The 22,897-nt window shown below is 39.4% G+C and overlaps 1 protein-coding gene across 2 annotated transcripts in view; it reads left to right on the top strand.

The window, feature by feature from the left end:
• AGO2 (argonaute RISC catalytic component 2) overlaps positions 1-22,897 on the top strand; it is a 2,267,075-nt gene that overhangs the window by 1,614,660 nt on the left and 629,518 nt on the right. For both annotated transcript variants that reach the window (XM_044067244.1, XM_044067245.1), the window contains exon 15: positions 7,909-8,103. In XM_044067244.1, coding sequence (XP_043923179.1) covers positions 7,909-8,103 — 195 coding nt within the window. The remainder of the gene's footprint in view (positions 1-7,908; positions 8,104-22,897) is intronic.

Raw genomic sequence — 22,897 nt, 5'->3', positions numbered from 1 at the left:
CCCCAAGCAATCATCATCTTACATGTGTCATATGAACTCTCACCAAAACTTTGGACATTAACTCTGGAACCTCTCTAAATTCAATTCAGGTACTCTAATGAGCATGTTAAAACTTATCTGCTGGAACATGTTAAAACACCTGCTGTTAAATGATGCAGTAACAATTTAGTGATATTTTTAAACATTTTAAATCAGTAAGCACCATTAAGAATAAAGAGGGTCAGTGGTAATCTGTCCCCATGGCAACCCCTAATACAAAGAATCTCATGCTGGAAAATGATAAAACTTGCCAGTCTTAGTACATGAATAAAATTTAAGAACGCTACCAAGTATGTTTTCACCTTTGTAGTAAAGCAAAACACATCAAACTAGAAAATTACTTATCTTTACTTTAAAAAAGAAAACTACTGTCCTCTCATGGTAAAACTCCAAATAATTTTGGGTATGTCAGTAAACTCAAATAATAGACAGAAAAATAAATGAATAAACTTCATTCTCATCCTAGATCCTTGGCTTTACAACTTTTAGGGGAGAGGTGCCAGAGTTGTAAATCATAAAATCATCTTTGCTTATAAAATATTAAATGCACAACCTATCACCTCCCTGTGGGAAATTAATTTCAGCAAGATAAAGTATGACCAAAATCATTTACATTGTAAGACTTGAGTGCATGAGAAACATCAGAATTAACTGCATTATTTTTTTAACATTAGACAAGTGTTCCTGAATTCATACTTTTGGCTTTTCTTATTGTTTGTTCAGTGAATCATTTCACATATGCACGTTACCATTTAGTCCCAAACTTAGATTTCCACAGAACATACCTACATATATCACATCTGCCATATCTGAACATCCCTGAATTCCCAACAACTTTTTATCCGGGACAAATTTTTTAAGACAAATTTTTCCCTAGATCCAGAGCCCTGTTAAAAGAAGAAAAAAACAAAAAAAACAGATGACCTAGTTAGCACTTTCCTTAGTGCAATGTCTGGCATCAAAGTATGCCAATTAGTTCAAATAATATTGATGAGTATTTTGGTGAATGTGGTATAATTGGTCACACAATGTAAAGTTCACATTACTCCTCATTATTTTTATATGATGAAAAGGATGACAGTCCAACAGGCTTGCTACTTCCTTCATCATTACCAAATACCCTAATTTTACATTTCCCAATTGAAGCTGTAAGATACTGTATCTGCATTAATCTAGATTCCATCCCTTGTGTCAATTCTGGAAGTGCCTCATCATCTTAAAGTATTGTTTCTCAACCCAATAAACTCGCCTATGGGGCTATACTGAATAAGTTTGGAGGGTGGGTACAAAAAAGTTAACTTAAGTATAGAATCGATTTAATGAAGTAGCCCTTTTTACCTTCCAGTGTGAAGTCCAGAAATTCTGTAGTAACAAATATATAAGAATGAATGCTTTATTCATTGCTATTCAAAAAAAAAAATCCTCAAGCCTTGTAGATGATACAACCAAATCCTCTGCCTTCAGAAACTGACAAATATAACCTGCATATTCGGTGCTCATCTTACTGCAGCAGCCAGATCCCTAATAAAAGAAGACACCTCACACGACTTGCCCTCCCAGCTACACACTAACTGCAGTTCCTCTCTCTAGTTGTCATCATGGTAACTACTAGAAGAAGTCTTATGAAACCAAAGTCCACCACCCTTGCCACTGATAATCATCCTGCTGAATGTCTTAGCATACCTTACTAACCAAATAGATGAAGCCAAAAAGTCATATGTCCCCAGTATTTGGAAAAACATCACACGTCCACCTTTACATATAGGTTGGAATTCCACAGGCATGTCTAGCTTCAAAACCTATGGTTTTACTTTACCCAATCTTGCAAAATCTAAAACAGTGCATCTGTTGCCAACTGCTGAACTACCTACCTAAAAATTACCTCTTGTTAACTTTACAGCATGTATTACGTCCAAGCCATAGCACTGAACGACCTCTCCTCTTTCTTATTACTGTAAATAATGTTAAACTTGACTCCATTGTTTCTCAGTCTTTCAAAACCTTTTGATACCATTTCTTATTCCAACTTCAGCTAAGCTGATGCAGCTCAAGGAGCATCAGGTACATGTATCACATGGTTTGAAAGCTATCAGCACAACAAATGTTGCAGTGTGTTCCATGGCAAAATGAAAAAACTTTTCCTTTTTTTTTTTTTTTTAACCCATTGCATTTGGTGCCCCCTAAGGGTCCATTCTTGGTCACTACTTATCAATTTTTGAATGACCTTCACTATACCTCTGGCACTACAATACATATCCGGTATGCTAATTACATTGCCATCATTTGCTCAGCCAGCACAATATTAGAACTTCTCACACTCACAACCATCATTTTTTTTTTTACTGAAGCCTGGACTGAGTTGTTACCGCTATTGTTGAACCCGAAAAAAGTAAACTAATGCTATTCATTCCAAAACATACTGAATCAGTAAATATGAATTCACCATGTCATCTTTCATTAATATCGAAGTGGAGATTATAACTCTCACAAAACTCCTTGGTGGTAAAATAGAAAAGAACTTAAAATGTAAGCTCTACTTAAAACAGGCAGAAAGCTCCATCAAAAATGTGACTTTTGTACAGAGCCAAACTCTACTTAGCTAAAGGTAGACATAAAGCCACTGCAGTGGCTGGCTTACTTTCTAGCCTATTTACCATTTCCCTTCTCACAGATTTTCAGTCAATACAAGTAAAATAAAAATTGTCCAGTGTTATATTTAATGGAATAGCTATATTTGCAACAAATCTTCCCAGTAAGAACGCCCCACTACCTAACCATCAGACAGCTCAACTGTCTAGAACTTCCCAACAAACTTACGTACACCAAACTGAAAAATAACCCACAACACACTTCTTCCCAATCAAATGTCCCTGTTTGATACCTCTATTGCGATGATTCTAACCAGCAAGAGAAACAACTGTCTCGTCTACATACAAAAAAATAAGCAAATTCTGGATGAGGATGCTCTCTTTGTAGTTGCATTACTTCCACTTTGACAGTCTGCTAATTTTCAACACTTAAGGCTAAGCATACTGTTGTATCAAAATCTTGCTTTTAAAATTGCCAGAACAGTACCTAGTCCATTTCTCTTGGCTATACTTTCTTTGTGTTATATTGCTGTTAAGCCTATACTGCTTCTGTATGGCAGTTAACCCTACTGAATCACCTAGTCTACCATTTTGTCGTGCGTCACCGTATTCTTAGAAGCTTTGGACTTTTAAACCTTGTAACTTTAATCATATGAATAAAATGTTCTCTGTCTAAAAACTTGCCAGCAATATGTATCTGAAAACTCATTGCCTACTACTTAACTTAGTTATGTAAAGATTTTAATTTCTTAGTCTGAGTATTGTTAGTTTGATTATTTTAATCTGGGAAACTGTGTAATATAAATAGATGTATATGTTTGTGTTTGTGTATATATACATACATATATATATATATATATATATATATATATATATATATATATATAGACTTTGTCTTACATAATGCTAGATTTAGATAATATATTGTATGGAAGTTCTCTCTATTTGAGCTTCATTTTGTTTCTAAAATGGAGTCTTAGTTTGAGTGCTTTCCTTTTCTAAATGCTCAGATCCTTACATAATGATTGTACATACCTTCTTTATTCTGACTTGGTATTTGTGTATGGAAGGACTATTATATTTTGCTTTATCTGTACTAACAGACATTAAAGATCATGTGCAAACTGACAAAATCAAAGCTCCGTCAAAAATTTGGCTTTTGTTACTGAGCCAAACCCTACTTAGCTGAAGGTGGACGTATAGCGACTACATTTCTGAACATGCATTTCCTCAGTCATTGCTTACCTTTATTGTGTTGTCATTTAAGTTTGCATTCTTACTTTCTTTTTTAAGGAAGATCTCTTCCAAAAATGCTTTCCATAACCATAAAATGTTCCCGTCATTGATTATTCAGCAGGAAGGTCCGTTTCCTTGATGATGTGCTGACATCTAGTTAGTCAGCAGAATCCATTGTCTAGTCAGCAAGATGGAGAAAGATATATGGAAGGATAATTTTTAGACTGGGTCAGTTTTACTTGTATTTTTTATTTAATTTTAGGTTAGTTGCACTTTGGTTAATCTGGTTTTTAAACCCCCATGCATTCTGCGTTCCTATTATGTGGATGCAAATGTGAAGGCTGCTTCTGTTTCACTGTCGTATACTCACATCAGATGCAGTAATCTGTCCATGCTTTTGCATCACATTTTTACCCTATCCATGCATCATAAAACTTCTGATTTTCTAGTAAATCACTGAGGATTACAGTATGACACTAATGCTAAATATGAGCTTCATGGTTGATAGTTCATTTTGTCCGGAAAATGCATGGTGATGCAAAACCTGTTCCATTAATAAACATATACAGCAAACCAGAGACCCATCCTACTTGAGCAATAAGTGCAGAAAAGATCCAACTTTGCATCATCAAAGTGACAAGTGTAATGATATAAATACAGGAAGTACTGCCCTTGTAAGTCCAAGGAGAGCCAAAGTTTGCAAGCAGGAAATAAAAGTAATATGAAATGAAATATCCATTAAATTGGATTCACAGAGCTGGAAGCCGTCCTGTCATTTCTGAAGGAAGAGAGACTGCAGTTAAGTGCAAAAATATTTGCAGATTATATTGCACCTTCTAATGTCTGGCTGCTGTTCTTGATATGATTCCTTAATGATGTTCTTAAGGAACTTAGTTTGTGGTTGTCTCACATAACTTTGTCTTCCCTTCTCATTTTACCACCCTGCTAACATCAAGTCATGAGTGTCAAGCTTGGTCTTCTAGTTTTTTTTTTTTTCCCCCCGTTTATGTTCTGCTCACTGGGTGTCTCCTGAAGTGACACCAGTGCAGAAAGCGCATTATCTAGATGCCCCACAGTAAGCATTAGTCTATAATGTCTTCTGCTTACATTGCCTGCTGCAATCCCTACTGCCTCCACTAGAGGGGGTTGCCAAGTGCTGAAGAAACCAGTCCTAGTAATGTGTCCCCACCCCCCACGCCCCCCCAAAAATAAAAAAATGTTTCCCATTCGGACTTCTATTTGAACATGATTTTTAGATACTGAAGATTGGCTTGCTTTCTTGATGCATCAATGCCAGCTACATTGTCAGAGCCAATATCAAATCAGCCATCCACCATCATTCTGTAGTTTGTCCAGACAGCTGGCATTTTGAGACATGCATCAGTTTATGTGGGATATCCAGAAAACACGTTAAAGTTAATGAATTGTTCTGTAGTTAATTTTGGGATAAAAATGAAATGGGGGGGGGCAGGAATTGAATGTGCTTTGTAATGTTTGACAATGACTGATTCGATTATAAGTGATTATATAATGTTTGCATCTGAAAATATGTCATTATGGTTTTCATTTATATAAATGTGTGATTTTTCGTATGTCATAAGTGATTTAGTAAAGATGTTTATTTAAAAAAAAGTTATAGAAAGAAAAGATCAAGCTAAGTTTTTTCCTTTCATTAAAGGAACTTGCCAGTGCCACAGTAGCCCACTTTGATACTAGTAGTCACTTCTTATTTCAATTGACCGTTGAGTTGGAAAAGCTTACTTGACTTAGTCTTGACATTTCAAAATCTAATAGTTGTACCACTTCGATATGTTAATGTATTTCCTCCATTTTGTTATGATTTATAATCTCCTGTTCCAGACAATCCTCCCTTTCCCTCCATCTCTCTTGGCAGTCCCTCAAATTCAAGTTTTACCTGTCCCGTAGGGTGCTGCTTCTGTCAGTGCAGTATAAAAAGATGTTTTAAGTGAGTCATAGTCTTGAGAGCAGTCATTTCATCATCAGCGTGAATGAGCTGATCTGTTTTAGTGAATCAGCGACTACAGCAAATCTGTGAAGACACATCAGTTAAGTACATTATTTTCTTTACTCGAGTGTAAAGATTTCAACATCAGATCCTGCATGTGTGACACATTTAATGTTTCAGCATCCATTTGCACACTTAATTCCTACTCAAGTGCCCAGACTCTCAGGGGACAAGGACTCTAGTGCAGTTTACTCCAGACAGTTGCCTATCTGTTCCTCACCCATCCATATTTGCTATCTCACTTTGGGCAGTGGGTTGCCAGAGCTACCATTCCAGGATTCTTTTTTCATTGTACTTCCCAGTACAGGAGTCGCTGATTTGAAGTTCGCACATTCAGATTTTCAGATTGTCATAAATGTGTCAGTTCACAGTTTGTGTGCAGTAGACTCCTCTTATCCGGTCTGTCTTTAACCGGCCATCAAATTGCTGCCATAGTCCTGGCAAAAGACAACAGAGAAAAATAACACTTCTGCTTCCACTGGGCTAAATAATGACAGACATTTGAAGTTTAGACTTAATATTCATTAGAAAAATGCATACTAACACAAATCCTGTTATTCTCGCTCAGGGGTCTGCAAACTTCACTATCAAAAGAGCAATTATTGACCCTCTCCAACCAAATAAAATTCATTGAGAGCCACAAAACCTATTTGACCCCTAAAATGAAGATAGCACAGTGTACAAACTTTTATATATAGTTATTATTCCAAGTATAAAAACTAAGTTTATAAGAGCAATATTTAAAGTCCAGCCCAATTTTTGTTCCTTTGTTCCCCTTTTTTTTGGCTGTCTCCAAATTTTTTGTGGGAAGACTTGAAGAGGTATGGAAACCTTTCAGGAGATGCTGCTGCTGCCAGGGGATCACTCAATCGCTGTGTGTGTGTGTGTGTGTGTGTGAGATGCATGACAACAGAAATCATGTTTTCCTAGCAAGTTTATAAGAGCAATATTTGAAGTCCATCGCTTTATCACTGTCTCTCGTGTGTGTCTCGTGTGTGTGTCTCGTGTGTGTGTGTGTCTCGTGTGTGTGTGTCTCGTGTGTGTGTGTCTCGTGTGTGTGTGTGTCTCGTGTGTGTGTGTCTCGTGTGTGTGTGTGTGTGTGTGTGTGTGTGTGTCTCGTGTGTGTGTGTGTGTGTGTGTGTGTCTCGTGTGTGTGTGTGTGTCTCGTGTGTGTGTGTGTGTGTCTCGTGTGTGTGTGTGTGTGTGTGTGTGTGTGTGTGTGTGTGTGTGTGTGTGTGTGTCTCATGTGTGTGTGTGTGGTGTTGTGCAGTAGAGTGGCCATTATTTGTCAAAGCTACAGGGAGCCACTGCAGAGGGGTGGAAGAGCCACAGGTTGCCCATACCCCTGTTCTAGCTGATTTATAACCTATAAATGTTTTGTTGTGTGCTTTTTCTGATTAACCAGCCATTCGTTTATCCAGCCTAAGGTCCAGTCCCAGTGAGTTGGGATAAGAGGCAGTCTACTGTAAATTCAATTCCAGCATGCACCTGTCTGCTTACTGCATCTTCATTGATTTGACTACCCATCCCATGAGTTATGCTTCATTCTTTTTATTGATCACGGAGTGTTCTTGATTTGGACTCTGAAAATGTTAACTGGTTTCTTGACCCATGTAATTCAAAGCAAGTCCATAAGTACTAATTTGTGTGCGCATAAATTATGATCTTGTTTCTGTTTGACCCTTGAAAAAGGTACAAGTGCCACAGAATCCTTAAATGGCAATCTGAAACTCAGTTGTGTGACTCCATTAAAAACATGAATTATTATGTATAATTTTTCTTCTGTCATATGAATTTTTTCATGTGTGTGTCACCACTGGGAACATATATAATTTGTTTGAAAATACTGCAAGCAGTGAAAGGAGGAAATTGTAGTACCTCTTTTTGTGTCTACGTTTGCATGCACATCAGTCTGTGTTTGTATACACATACTGTTAAAATTAAATCATGTAGTTATCACTGATTCTTATTGGCACACACAAGTTTCCTTTTCCAATATTGCAGTTCTGTCATCCATAGGTTGTAGGGAGTATGGATGCACATCCAAATCGGTACTGTGCCACTGTTCGAGTACAACAACACAGACAGGAATTAATACAAGACCTTGCTACAATGGTTCGGGAGCTTCTCATCCAGTTTTACAAATCAACCCGGTTCAAACCAACACGCATTATTTTCTATAGAGATGGAGTTTCTGAGGGACAGTTTCAGCAGGTAAGTATTGTTAAACATAATGGCTCAGCATTAAAAAAAAATGAATGGAGTTTGTTGTTCAAATGACTTTACAAACCTCTGACTGGTAAAAAAGGAAGGAGTTTTTTTTTTTTTTTTTAAATATGTTCTCTGCAGAGGGAGGACATGGTATTTGCGCAATGCATAAGAAAGGCCACACATTTATTTATTTATTTACATTTGTTGACCGGGAATGTCCGACTGGATGCAGGTCCATTTTCAGCGGAGGCCCGGGGAGAAAAGCTCCACAAATTAAATATTACAGGCATAGTTACAGATGAAGAATCCTAGCAATTAAAATATTACAAACATAGTTACAGATGAAGAACATAGTACATTCAGTAGATAACTAGCATCTGTTCTATCCACAAAGTCATAGCAGATATTAACAATTGTTACAAGAAGTTACTGCCATATAATAAGTAGATAGGCATGGAAGTATCAGAGCTTGCTGTATTCAAAGGTAGTTTGTGGAGTGGAAGAGAGGTAGATGGCGTGGGAGAAGTTAGTGGGGAGAGTTACAAGGGCATAGCCAGCATGTTTTTTAGGTGCGCTTTAAGTAAAGCTTTGAAGTGGGTGCATGATGGTAGAGAGGTTATTGTGGGGGGACAGTGGTTGCCATTGAGTGCAATTCTCGCTAGGTTGAATGTAGATAGTGCCTTTTTGATATTGAACACTAACTTTCTAGGAGTAATGCAAATCTTAGAGATGTGTGTAGGCTGTCCATCTGCCTTATGTCATGAATTCTACACCATCTTGTTATCTCCCAAGACCCCAAGTCCCACTGTCATACAGAAGGAAAATTGATTCATGTACTTCCTGGGAGTGAGGTGTGATATGCCTGTTTTTGAATTAAAGCCAATGAAGGCTAATTTCTTGAGGTAAAATATATTGACATATCCTTTTAAAGTGGCGCTGATGGAGGTGTGCATGAATAATCCAGTCACTTAGATACCCAGGAGTAAAACTGTCCAAAGAGCAAATAAGACACAAAACTGATTAAAAAAAGGCTCCTTTAAGGTGATTGATTGGTTAATGGGAAATCTCCAGAATGAGATAGAGTATAAATATAACAGGATATTGGATGTATCATTATCTGATGAAGTCCTAAGAGCAGAACGAAAATGCAGTGAATCAGTTAATGTGTTTATGGTGTTTTATTGAATAAAGTTTTTATGTTTTACTCCTGGATATCTAAGTGATTGGATAATTCCTGAACACCTCCACAGTGACGTTTTAAGAGGATTTGTTACTACAAGCTTTGGTGGAGTCCTGTAGTGTGCTGGTGCTGGTTTATCCTTATTGTAAAATGTATTGAATAAAATTATTTTTTTCCATTTTACACTAATCTTTTCACTGTATTGTCAATTCTGTTAGAGCTGGAAGCCTGCCAATGATGTAGATTGCTCAGGATTGAGTAGCAGGCCCTATTATGATTCAGGCTGAGGAGAGTGATTTGCAACTTACAAGTCTTAGCCCCCCCATTTTTTGTGTGTGGGGGGAGGTACTCACTACAGATGTATCCTACACTGGTGAGTATTAAGCTAGTCTCAGATGCAAGCACTGTGGTATGAAGTATTGGTGGTACACCTAGGCACCATCATTGGACCGCCATTGTCTGACCAGAGAAAAGATAGAGCATTCAAGAAAAATTCAGACAGCCAGTGCCTTACACTTAACCCCCCCCCCAATCATCTGGCTCTAAAGTTAACAGAATAGGGGCCCTTCTCACACAGATTTTCTTGGAGTGCTAATGCCAAATGGAATTTGGCAGATAATGAGAAGAAAAGGATCAATCCAGGTACATCTTAGAATATCCTTGTGTTTATCTTTGCTGCTTGTCTTTCTAGACTTGTATTAAGAATTCATATATTTTACTGTGCATTATTCCAAGTCTTCGCCAGCTGATGTTTCACTTTTGGCTCTGATTTAAAACATTTGATGGCTGATATTATCAATGTATAGCATTTTTTTCTGTTTAAAGACATTATTTTGCAATGCTGGTGGGCCTTTCCCTCTCCTAAATAAAATGGTTTGGATTTTGTTATTGTCCACTTTGTAGTAATGCTTTTTCTAGCATGTGTACATATAGTTATACCAGTCTAACAGACATAACTAAAAAAAAACACCTTGTGAAACTTTCTAAATGCCAATGTTATGTCCTGGCCATATTACTTCAGCCCACCATATCGTATAATGTCACTAATAAATGTCTTGCTTCTGTATCTCTCTAACTGTATATCACACTTCACTTTAACATGTGAGACTCTGTTGTATATAACTTCTCCATACTGCATAAGCTGATTTCAACTTCAGTCACCTGCATAATGTAAAGAATACTAAGTGTTTAGCTGTACTTGCCTTGTTACATTGCTATAACCTTGAAGTACACATACTTGTCTGTATTGTATACTTTAATTTTATTGGTGTACTTTACTCAGAGCTGACACTGAAATTGTTCATTTGTGATCAGTGTTCTACCTCTGCTAATAAATTCAGTCAATCATTTTAATGGAGTATTAGAAGATGCCCTTCCATCTCACTGTTGCAGTATTCAGTACAATAAGGATCCCCTGCTAAGGGCGGCCTAATGTCCAGCCAGTATACCAAAGACTTTAAGTTGCTTTAAGGTATGCCGCTCATCACACATATGCTTGTTTAGTGTAGGGCATAAAGGTGACATCTGGATGTACCATTTTCAGAACTTCTTTGCCGCCAATCCGAATGCCATCTTTTGACTGTCACTCTGAAGACCCATTCTGTTGCTGGTTCACCCACCCATTTCAGATGAGTGCCCCGTTGGGGTTTTGGTTGTCTTATCTTTCTTTTGCAGTATTGTTGTGCGTGGAGTTTCATGTCATCCAAGAAGGGTAAATGCCAGTGTGGGAGACTGATTACTCATAAAGACAGTCATGAACAGTGTCTGTTTTGCCTTGGTGCTTCACACAATCAATACAGCCTGTTCTGTCAGGCCTTTGTTCCCAAATCCCTTCATAGTAGGCTTTCTTCTTTGGTGCTTTATCTTGAGAGTCTTGCTAAAGACCTGATGGAGGGAACTTCCCGCCGAGAGGGACAGCCATTCGGGAAGGAGGGGGCCAAGAAACCTAGGCCGGAATCTTCTTCTGCTGGATATTGCTCCTGAGGTGAGTGATAGCTTGGAGGTTCACCTGACTTCATCTTTGGTTCTTCTGCCACGACCAGGTTGGAGGCCAGTGGGGACCCAATCTTGGGCATGTCTGAAGAGGCATTGCAGATGTCCCCTTCAGACTTTCAGGGGGAACAGCGGCTAATTATTTCCAAGGGGCCTAGGGATGTTCCCAAAATTTAGTCAGTGAAGTAGTCCCTACTACAATTCTTGAATGCCATCCAGGGTCAGATCTTTCTAAATATTTCAAGGTGGACGTCCCCTTAAAGAAAAACAGAAGACTAAATATATTTCCTCAGCTCCTAAGGATCCACACAGTGAATGGCATTCCTTCACTCCAGGGGTTGTTTAGTGTATTGATGGCTTTAAAACCTCCTCAGGGAGTTTCTGTTCCAGCCCTCCCTTGGTCCTCTACCCCCATTAAGAGACGCAGGGAACAGGATTCCTCTGAGGAGGAGGCAGTTTCAGATGAGGAATCCCTTGCTTACTCCTCCCAGATTCCCACTCATTTGGACTATGGATCAGAGGAAGAGGAATCTGTCAGTCCTGATACTCCCTTTGAAGAGACTCTTTTGAGGACACTATCTCTGGGATGATGGAGTTTTTTAAATGGGATTTTGCTCATGTTTCTGAGGTACAAAAAGATATTATGAGCTACTGCAGATGAATTTTTCTTGATGATGTTCTTCGTGTTTCACTGTTGCAGTCATTACATTTGGGTAATCTGCTGGCAGGTTGCACTCAGCCTGAATATCAGTCTTGGGTCCTGCATTGGTTGCTGTCTTCTCTTCTATGACGTCAGGTCGTCAGGGATGACGTTCTGCTGTCTCTCCTGGCTGCAATGTTAAATGCCTTTTCTAATAGCTGTAAGGCTGCAGGTTCTCAGCCCCCTTCCCCCCGAAAAACCCGGTAAGTTCTGTAGAGTGCCTGAGGACTGTAAGTTTTTGTAAAAGTGTCCTCCTGCTGATCCCTCGGTGGTGGTAATAGCTTCTGACAAATCTTCTGAATTGCTTCCGTCTCCTAAGTTACTGCCTTTTGATAAAGATAGCTGAGCAATGGAAAGGCTAGGCAAAAAGGTCTGTACCTCTGCTACCTTGGCTTTTCGGGTTGTTAATATCAGACCCAATGTGTCCAGGTACTTGTTGTCTCTGCTTTCCTCATGCCTGTCAGGTGATTTCTGATCTTCCAGGCTCTGAAGGTAAAACTTCTGCCCTTTCTCTTTTTCCTCCCAGGTGGCTTGTCATTCTATAAAGTGTAGTTATGATGCAGCAGACACTTCTTCTAGGGCTGCTGTTTTTGGTCAGTGATGAGGAGGTAATCTTGGCTTTAGCTTCAACCTTTGCCTGATGATGATAAGGCTAAGTTGATGGATGCCCCTCTAGATAAATACTTATTTGGCAAAGCTTCTGCTGATTTGTTTGTCACTTCAGGATAACGGCAAGGCTTTACAGGAAATTAAACATGTTCGTTTCTCCTGTGCCTAAATTTCAGAGAAACTACTCCATAAGCTAACGTTTGTCCACAGGCAATCTCACTGTCCTTCTACTGGTAAAAAGGGTGGCAAGCGGGCTCCTCCTGCAAAGGGTATTCAGATTTCTGTGCTTCAGAAGTCGCCTTTTCCTGATAAATCAGGTGTTGTCTGACAATCTTATTCTTCCCAACCACTTTCCTCTTAATTTTCTCCTATCTCTCTCTCTTCATGTATGGTTAAAGATTACTCAGAATTCCTGGGATATTTCATGGTCTGGATGTCTCTTCCCCCCTTTTATGGGAATTCCTCAGCCCCCTCAGGAGCACCTGTCTTTCTTTCCAGAGGTGTGTGAGATCTTTTGACTCCGGGTACTATTCAAGAGGTACCTGTGTCTCAAAGGGGGGAGGGGGTTTTACTCCTGGATGTTTCCAGTGCCCAGGAAAGAGAGTACTTGGAGATCAATTCTAGGTCTGTCTCATCTTAACACTTTTCTGAAAGTGCCCTCTTTTTGAATGTTGCCCTTTCAGGCTTTGTTTCCTCTTTTGCTTCCTCAGGCTTATCTGATGTCTCTGGATTTCAGAGATGCTTATCTCTATATCCTTATTTATCATCTTTTCAAGAAGCCTTTATGTTTCTGTGTTGCTTCCTGGTATGTTTAGTTCTCTTCTTTGCCCTTTGGCATTTCTACTGCCCCAAGGGTATTCAACATTTGCCTCACTCCTGTGATTGCTTTTTGCAGGCTTCCGGGGATCCAAGTCTTTCCTTACTTTGGACAGTCTCCTGTTTGAGGCCTTGTTGCAAAATCTTCATTTTGCCATTTCCATTCTGCAAAGCCTGGGGTTCACAAATTTCAAAAAGTCTTTTCTGACTCCTTCTCAGGATCATGTTTTTCTGGGGTGCAGGATCTAGACTGTGCCTGTGCTGGCATCCGTGCCTCCTCCCAAGGCCTTAACACTCATTTCCTTTTTTCAGACACTTCTTCCTCTAGCTTCTCTAACAGCTAGGGAATTTCTGAGAGCTCTGAGGTTCATGGCCGCCACCAATCCAGTGGCCAAACTCCACCAGAGAAAGTTTCAGTGGTTTCTGAAGTCAGTTTGGCTTAAACATCAGCATCCCCTAAAATTCGTTGTTCCTCATTTGCCTTGTCTCAAGAAGGAACTTAAGTGGTGGATTAAACAGTTGTCTCTAAATCCAAGGCTCCCTTTTCATCCCCTCTGCCCTTTCAGGAGCTGTTCACAGACGCTTCAAATATGGGATGGGGAGCAGCTTTTAGTTCCCTAAAAGTGCAGGGTGCTTGGTCGCTCCAACAGAAAAAGCAAATCAGTGTCAAAGAGATGAGAGCTCTTCTGCTGGCTGTTAAGGCTTTTCATCCTCTCTTCTCCTCAGGACCTCTCAAGTTATTTACAGATGACATCATAGTGATGTGGTATGTAAACAAACTCGGAGGGGGTGGGAACAAGATCTTATCTTCTTTGCTGGTTGGTACTTCTAGTGTGGAAACTTGCTGTCTAGTATCAAATAACTCTTGAGGCAGTTTACATTCCCTCGGGTCAAAATATTGTGGCAGACACACTGAGCAGGTCCTCAACTTGGTTTCATGAATGGATGCTTCACAAGGATATGTTTATGGACATTGTCCACCAGGGGGGTACTCCTCAGATCTTTTTGCTTTCCCTCTGAACAGACAACTTCCTCTTTTTTGTGCCAGAGTCCCAGATCCTCTGGTTTGAAAGCTGGATGCCCTATCTTTTTCTTGGAAAGGGATGTTTCTTTACATTTTCCCTCCCTTTCCCATCATTCCAAAAGTCCTGTTCAAAATTGAGTATACTCCCAAAATCTTGTTGATGACTCCCTTTTGGGCAAGATAGCACTGGGTTCCCTCTTCTGCATTTAGCCAAGGGCAATCATCACTATATAACTCACAGGGTGGACTTATTCACACAATACAAGGGATCTGTCATCCATCCCCACGCGTCCAGTCTTCAGCTGACACTGTGGATTATAGAATTTTGATTCCACATAGACACCTTTTTTCTTTGGATGTGCCTAGTTTGCAGGAGGCCAGGAAACCCAAACCTACTTATCCTAATAGAAGAGGTTTTCTGTTAGTCTTTCTTGTAACCTGGATCCACTTTCTGTGCATGTCCCTTTGGTTCCCTCTTATCTCTGTGAATTGCTTAATGCTGGACTGGCTTATTCCTCTATTAAGGCCAACGTGTCAGCTGTCTCTGCTTGACTGCCTTTATCGCCTCCTTTAGCTTCTAGATTTGAAGCTAAACAATGCCTTAAACAAGTCCTTCATGTTTTCCTTCCAGAAAGCCTATTCCTCCTTCCTGGGATCTTAATTTTGTTTTGGAGAAATTGACTCGGGCTCCTTTTGAGCCTGCAACTTCAGCTTCCTTTCAACATTGCTCTTGACATTACTTTTGTTGGCCCTTACTTATGCCAGACAGGTGTCTGAGCTTCAAACCGTTATGGCTTGTCCTCCATTTTGGTGGTTCATAAGGACAAGGTGTCCTTGCATACAAAGCAACCTAGTAATTATATGGTTAGTATTATATGGTTAGTATGTACTACTTACACATAGAGCAACCTTGTAATTTTAGGGTTTGTATTCGTAGTAAGACCTAGCCAAGGCTATTTCTCTCTGATATTAGCGGGAAACATATAGCATCTTGCTTGGCGTTCCAACACGAGGCTACTCAGTGCATCTAAGACCCCATACAGATACTTTGGGGGACCTAGATTGTCTAAGGCCTAGTCCTTTTATTGCTACTTTTGAGTGGTGCTTTAGTGTAATCTGGGAATAGAGTGAAAGTATTCATAGTGGTCTTACAAGTGCAGGCTGTGCTCGGGTCTTACCTGCTACTGGGCCTCCCTACACTTAGCGCTCCTCCTTATCTTACAACAGGGATCTACGGGCATGCCCCATGCTATCCCTATGCCTTTAGATTGAATATATCTGCTGTATTTTAGGGTATACCTGTGTCTTTTTGAACCAAACTACTGCAAGACTTCTACTGTTGAAATGCATATGTTTAACTGCTGCAATTCTTAACTGAGTATCTACGCATTGTGGTTTTGCCTGAATGTTATTTTCTTTCCTAGCTTATACTGTTTGTAAAGTGCTATATATTGGAACAGTTGATTTGAATTCTGTTCTTGTGTACTTGGCTATAGCTTTATTTGATAGATATTGCATATTCATGTATTTCTAACACTTTTGTCCTCTCTCCTTCATTTTTCTCCTGTACCAGCAAATTCTCCTGCTTCACCCAGTATCTACTTGCTCGACTGTGAATTCTACTCCACTCTAATACCTACTAACTTAAAAGACTCTGGACCCTTGCACTCTTCTTCATACCCACCTCCTCCAGATTCAAAGAGAGTATGTCTACATAATTTGTTTGTAATTTTGACCTATTTTACCTGGTGCATTTTTGTTTGCTCCCAGCTAAGCCTGCCAGCAGCACCCCCCCCTCTAGGTACCCATAGACCATATTTTAACTTTCAGTACTGACATATTGCCTCCCATATTTTTCCTATTCCCACTGTCTCACTCCTATCCCTTACTCCTAGCGCTGTTCTTGTAACTTACTTCTGTTCCCCTCAGGAAGGCCTCTATTTCATTTCCTTTTCTTACCTCTACCCCCTTAATTCTACTGTGAAGCCTGTTTCTCCTTGCTCTTTCCCTGCTACACAAGTTACCCCTCATTTCACTCCTGTCTCACTCCTTACTCTTACTTTCCATTATAATCACTCTTTTCAAACTAAGTAGTGTCTCTGCTCCTCAGCTGGGCTGATTGCCTACGCTCCCACTCCTCTGTCTGTTTCTGCCCCGCTTCGCTCCTCTCCCTACCCCCTTATCCCACCCACCCCACGCACTCCTACCCTTATACCTCACTGTCCACACCCCCTTCATAACACACTTATCACATACTACTACCTCATTTGCTACTCTTCCCTCATAATTTTTTTTTCCAAACCCCTCCCCACTCTACATATCTCCCTTCCCCTCTCTTTCCCAAAACTATCCTATAACACTTACCTTCTAGCCTCCTCATCCTATAAAATATACCTACCCCACCCTTTACCACTATAATCTCTTCCAACCTCCTCTCATCATGTCTCAAACTACCACCACTTCTACTTCCAAAACCTTTATAACAAAAAACATCTTAACTAAACTAATAGCCCTGATACTTCTCTCTCTAATACTTACACTTCCTTACCTCTTAACCTCCTATGAAATAAAATATAATTACCACCTTAAAAGCTCTTCAAGGCAAACTGCCACTGAACTCATAACCCTAAACTGTAGCCACTCTAACATTACATCAACCTCCTGCTACCTCCTAGCAAAATATCATAGACTATCCCACACCAACAGTAATAATCTCTTGTCAAGGAAAGAAAAAGATAAACTTTATCTAACTATTAAACCACACTCAATACATAAGCCCACTACCCTGACAGATGGTGATGTACACCCAAACCCTGGTCCTTCAAAGATCTCTACCAAAGACACCCCAAGAATCCCTAACTCACCCCTTCCACTACCAATCTCTAAGTCTAACATTTTACTCTTAGGACACCTAAATATTCGAAGTGTCAACAACAAAATCACTCAACTTCACTCTCTTCTGCAATGTCACTCTTTTGACATTCTCTGTTTAACAGAAACCTGGTTAAAGCCCTACACTAAAGATACTGAAATCATTCCCCCAGGCTACAACATCTTACGATTAGACCGTAATAATCGTAAAGGCGGAGGAGTAGCTCTCATTTTTAAAACCGAACTTAATATATCCACAATTCCCTACGACCCCCCTGAAAACACCAACACTGAACTCCTTATAACTAAGCTACAACTCAACCCTAATAAAGCCATCTACATAATCTGTACCTACCTTCCACCTGGTAATAACTCCACAAACATAGAAAGTATTCTTAGTTGGGCTTCAACTAGCTACACACAAGAAACCATAATACTTGGAGACTTTAACCTTGATTGGTACTCAGTAAATTCTAACAACCCAGCCTCCCATATTAATCTCCATAACTTTACCCAAACTATAAATACCCCCACTAGAACTAATAAACCTAACAACAAAGAAAGTTTACTTGATTGGATCCTTGTTAACAAACCCCAACTAAATTACCTTGCAGGGACCCTGCCTGATGATATCAGTGACCATAACTTAACCTATATCATAAGGCAAAAGAATATCACTACAAATACCCCTTCAGTCAGGACCGTACGAACTAATAAACATTTTAACCCCACCCTATTTAAAACTGAACTCAGTGCATGTGACTGGACTCCACTAAAAACTCCCCTTAATGAAGCAGTTCAATATTTTAATACCAAATTCTTAATCTTAGATAGCCACGCTCCAAAACGAACTATAAGAATAAAAACTAAACCAGCCCCCTGGCTATCAAAAGAAACAAGACAGAAAATATTACTCAGAAACAAACTCTGGCTACAATGGAGAAACTAGTAAGCTACCCTTAGATCATCAAACCTTTAGACATCTAAGAAACATTACCAAAAAAGCTATTCTTTCTGATAAAAAACACTACTATTGTAACCTTCAGCAATCTAATCATAACAATCCCAAAAAATTCTGGGCAACATTAAACAAACTTCTTCACCCTGGTCAAACTTCCACTCCCTCCCCCTTGGGATCAGACAAAATTTCTTCCCTTGAAACTGCCAACGCCTTTAACTCCTTTTTCACTGATACTATCAACTCACTAGCCTCTCACCTTTCTTCAGATAACTCTAATGTTCCTCAACTTGCCTCCACTAATTTACCGAGCTTTACTATTCAGCCCATCTCTACCACCTTCATCCTAAAATGTATTCAAAAGCTTAAGCCATGTACTCCATCAGCCGACCAACTTCCATCTGAATTTCTTCAAAAAGCAGCCATAGAAATAGCCTATCCCATATCAATTCTTATTAACAGAACCATTAAAGAAAGAAACATCCCTGACATCTGGAAAATCTCACATATTATACCCTTACATAAGGGAGGAAACTCTACAGAATATTCTAATTATAGACCCATTGCCCTCCTGTCTCCACTAGCAAAAATCATGGAAAAATGTATTCACCACCAGCTAATGTCCCACTTAACTAAACATAACATACTATCTCATTGTCAACATGGCTTCAGACCTTTTCATAGTACTACTACTACTGCTCTCCTTTCTTTCACTGACTTCATTAACAAAAACCGCAATAATAATAATACCCTTTCTTCAGCACTTTTCATCGACCTATCTAAAGCTTTTGACATGGTCAATCACCCTCTTCTCCTAAAAATCTTGGAATCACTTGCTATTGAACCGAATACCATCCAATGGTTCACCTCCTATCTTTCTAACAGGAAACAAGCTGTACTCTGGGAGAATAAACTCTCCTCTCTTCTCCCAATCTTCCTCGGTGTACCACAAGGCTCGATTCTTGGGCCCCTTCTTTTCTCCCTTTTCATAAATGACTTACAAGTAGCTATTCCCCAAGCTACGTGCATACAATATGCAGACGACTCCACACTCATCTGCTCTGCAAAAACCATCCCAGAGCTTCAAACTGTTACTCAAAAGGTATTCCATTCGGTTGAAGCATGGTTCTTAAAACGCTGCCTACTTCTTAATGCCAAAAAAACAAAACTCCTCCTTTTCAAACCCACTACCAGATCCCCCCCACTGGACTTCTCTATCTCTTTTATTAACAATACTCTCATAACACCGGACTCCTCTACCAAACTACTAGGTGTGACAATTGATGATAATCTTACCTTTGATTATCACATAAACAACACTATCAAAACTGTACATAGAAAACTGGGCTCCCTCTATAGAATTAAAACATTCCTATCCCCAACAGCCAAAGCTACTTTGGCTCACTCTCATCTCATTTCCACTCTTCTCTATGCCTCCAATTTACACTAACCTAAAGAAAAATAATCTTTCTAAATTGACCACTACATACAATAGTATAGCAAGATTTGTTACTGGTAATCAATTCAGAACACACCACTGTCTGAACCTACAACAAATTCACTGGCTTGAATTACAAAACATGTTGCTTCTTTCTCAACTTCCCATCATCCATCGATCTTTTTATCTGCCAAACAACACTCCTTCATTTTCTAACCTCCTCACCCCTTACTCTAACCTGAGCTCACTTCGCTCCTCAAACAAACTCCTAGTTACTGCTACCAAATCTAATAACCTTGCAGGTGACTCCCTGTTTTCTAACTCCATTGGTAAACACTGGAACCTATTGCCCACTGAACTAACTTCGATTTTATCTCCTGTCCTTTTCAAACAAAAACTTAGACTCCACCTTACTAAACACTGGCTATGCCCCTGCCTTAACCCAGACTGAACCCATCTATTTAGCTCATCCCACTACCCCTTCATCTCTGTGACCTTTGCTACCTTCTATTTTATTTTTCTCACTATTTCTATCTCTTACCCCTCCTCTATCCTTCTCCTTCCTGATTACATTACTCAGTTTACTTAGGACTTCTAGAAATATCTAATCTAATCTACTTACTTAGCTGTCCTTAAATACCCTTTTCTCTTCCTTATAATGTTTGATTTTGCTAAATAACGTATGCCTGTATTCTGCTTTCAAGAGCTGTGAGTACACTTTTGTACAACTATTAATTGTGACTACTATAAGTTTGATTCTTTGTATAATATTGTCCTGATACAGTATATTTTTTATGCTGCTCTCTTTTCCATCGTATGTAATAGTTATTATGTCTTTGTGGAGCTTTTCTCCCCGGGCCTCTGCTGAAATTGGAAATATATCCAGTCAGACTAGCCCGGTTAACAAATGTAAAATAAAAATAAATAAAATAAATAAATCCTCCTTTTATGCCCAAGGTGGTGAATGAGTTGTCGCTTAGTCAGTCTACTCATTTGCCCATTTTTTTCCTTTCGCCACCACATGCCAGTGAGAAGGTGCTGCACGCATTGGATGTACATAGACAACTCAGATTTTATCTAGATAAGACCAAGGCTTTACGTAAATCTGATGAGCTCTTTATTTGCTTTCATCCTAGGTCCTTAGCATTGGCTGTGTCCAAGCAACTATTTCTTCTTGGATTTCTAAAGCCATTTCTTTTTGTTGTTCCTTTTGTGGTAAGAGTCTTCCTTCTGTTAAGGCTCATTCTGCTAAAGCTGTGGCCTGTTTTTATTTGTCGTTTTCTAGTAGGTCCTTTCTAGTAGAGGTCTGTAGTACTTCTGCCAAAAACATCTTGGTTATATTATTAGCCTCCATTAAGAATTCTGTCCACTTTGCTTCGTGCTCACTAGCTCATACATATTCACTGTAGGGTGATGCATTTGTTAATAGGTGTCTGGTGACAACTTTGTGTCATGAAGGCAAATCATGTTAGATATAAGCTTTCTGTGTAAAGCAATGGTTATAGGATTGCCATCCCTTCAGTGTAACAAATCTAAGTAACTAATTTGCATTTCATCAATTACATGAGTAAAACTTAAACCAAAGGGGACAATAATAATCAGTTATAATAAAAATACATGTTTATTTCACATCACCCTGACAAATAGGAAATTGTCTGTAAAGTGGAAGTAATGGTAAACATTGTTCTAAAAAATGCTGTTCAGTCTAGTCAAGGCATCGTGATGGGGAATTTATTCTGCACTTCATTAACACGGATGGAATGCAGAACCCCTTCCTGCAGAACAACAATGAACATTTTATCAACGAACACAGAGAAGAAGCAAGGCAAGTAAATCATGTCAATATGCATTGTAAAAATTTAATCTTCGATTTGGAGCGCTTGCTCATACTATACAAGAATATAGAATATGATAATCTTTTCTTGTCATCATGTGTACACCATAACAGTACCACAGGGTCTGAGAGCTTACAGGTTCCCAACCGGGACCACAAGAAATTCACCACTTTTTTCTGATTTAGCTAAGTTGTTTAGTGACACTGGTCTGATGGCTCTTAAGCGCCTTATTATTCATAACCAAGTCAGAATGGAGGCGATTAAACAAGATATAGAGCGCCTGCATTCCAACATCCTCAGACATCCGGATTTTAATAATGTAAGGCACCTGCTAGACAGTGTCTCTCCTAAGATAACAAGGCATGTAGCCACGCTTGTCCACAGAAAAAAGCAGAAACTACAGCGTGATTTACAACAATATTTGAACCACACAGCTTATAGGCTAAGCAATGAAAGATATCAAAGGACAAGAGAATATCATACGAGACCAGTCCAGCTACAACAAGTACAAGCAGCTATGTTCGCACCCCCCCCACCTCCAGGATTTCATAATGCTCAACACTTTGTGGTTAATGAGCAACCACCACCCCCACCTTTGTTGCTGAATCCTCAGCACATCAGTTTCAATAACCCACCTGCTCCTCCCCCTGCCATTACACCTCCAGCTTTCGCACCTAACCTGATTGCAGAAGAAGAAAGGCAAAGGCCTTTTTTATTGCAGCAGCCACCGATCAACCTAGACATGGTGGCTACGCCAATCCCAGGTGTGAGAGAAGGAGTGAGGGGGAAGAGAGGGGGATGGAGAGGAAGAGGGAATGGAGTGAACAGATACAACTTTGGAGAATGGACTATGGTAGCAAGGAGCACAGTGAGGGGAGGTTACTAAGCAGAGGAGAACACTTTCTCTCCAATGCAGTTTTTAATTTAACTGATAGAAATTTATCTGAAGCACACCTGCAACTACTCAATAAAGGGTTTACATTCATACCCTCGCAAAGGGCCACCCTATTAGATCTAAGGTTATATTTAAGAAAACTAAACCTGAGAATGTTTTTTTCTGACAGAGATGACCCACAAGATAGCTCAACTTTCACTGACTCAAATGAAGCGCACAATAATACAGTAACAACAGACTTAATTACATCAAATGTAAGGAAAACCAGCTTGTTTAACCCAGTTTTAAACTCTACACTAGCCACTTTTCAAAATGTATGTGAATTTGATCTAAGGAATTTATTAAACCAACCCAGTACAGAGAAATGGTACAATATATCGAACAGTGAACAACTAGCTCTCACAGAACTTTGCCGAGACACCAGCCTAAAAATTATGAAGGCAGACAAAGGTACAGGCATTGTACTGATGGAAAACAAA

Source organism: Protopterus annectens, chromosome 3.part1 (assembly GCF_019279795.1).
Source record: "Protopterus annectens isolate FY-2018-M chromosome 3.part1, PAN1.0, whole genome shotgun sequence".
Taxonomy (NCBI): Eukaryota; Metazoa; Chordata; order Ceratodontiformes; family Protopteridae; genus Protopterus; species Protopterus annectens.
This window is presented reverse-complemented; position numbering and strand designations above follow the sequence as displayed.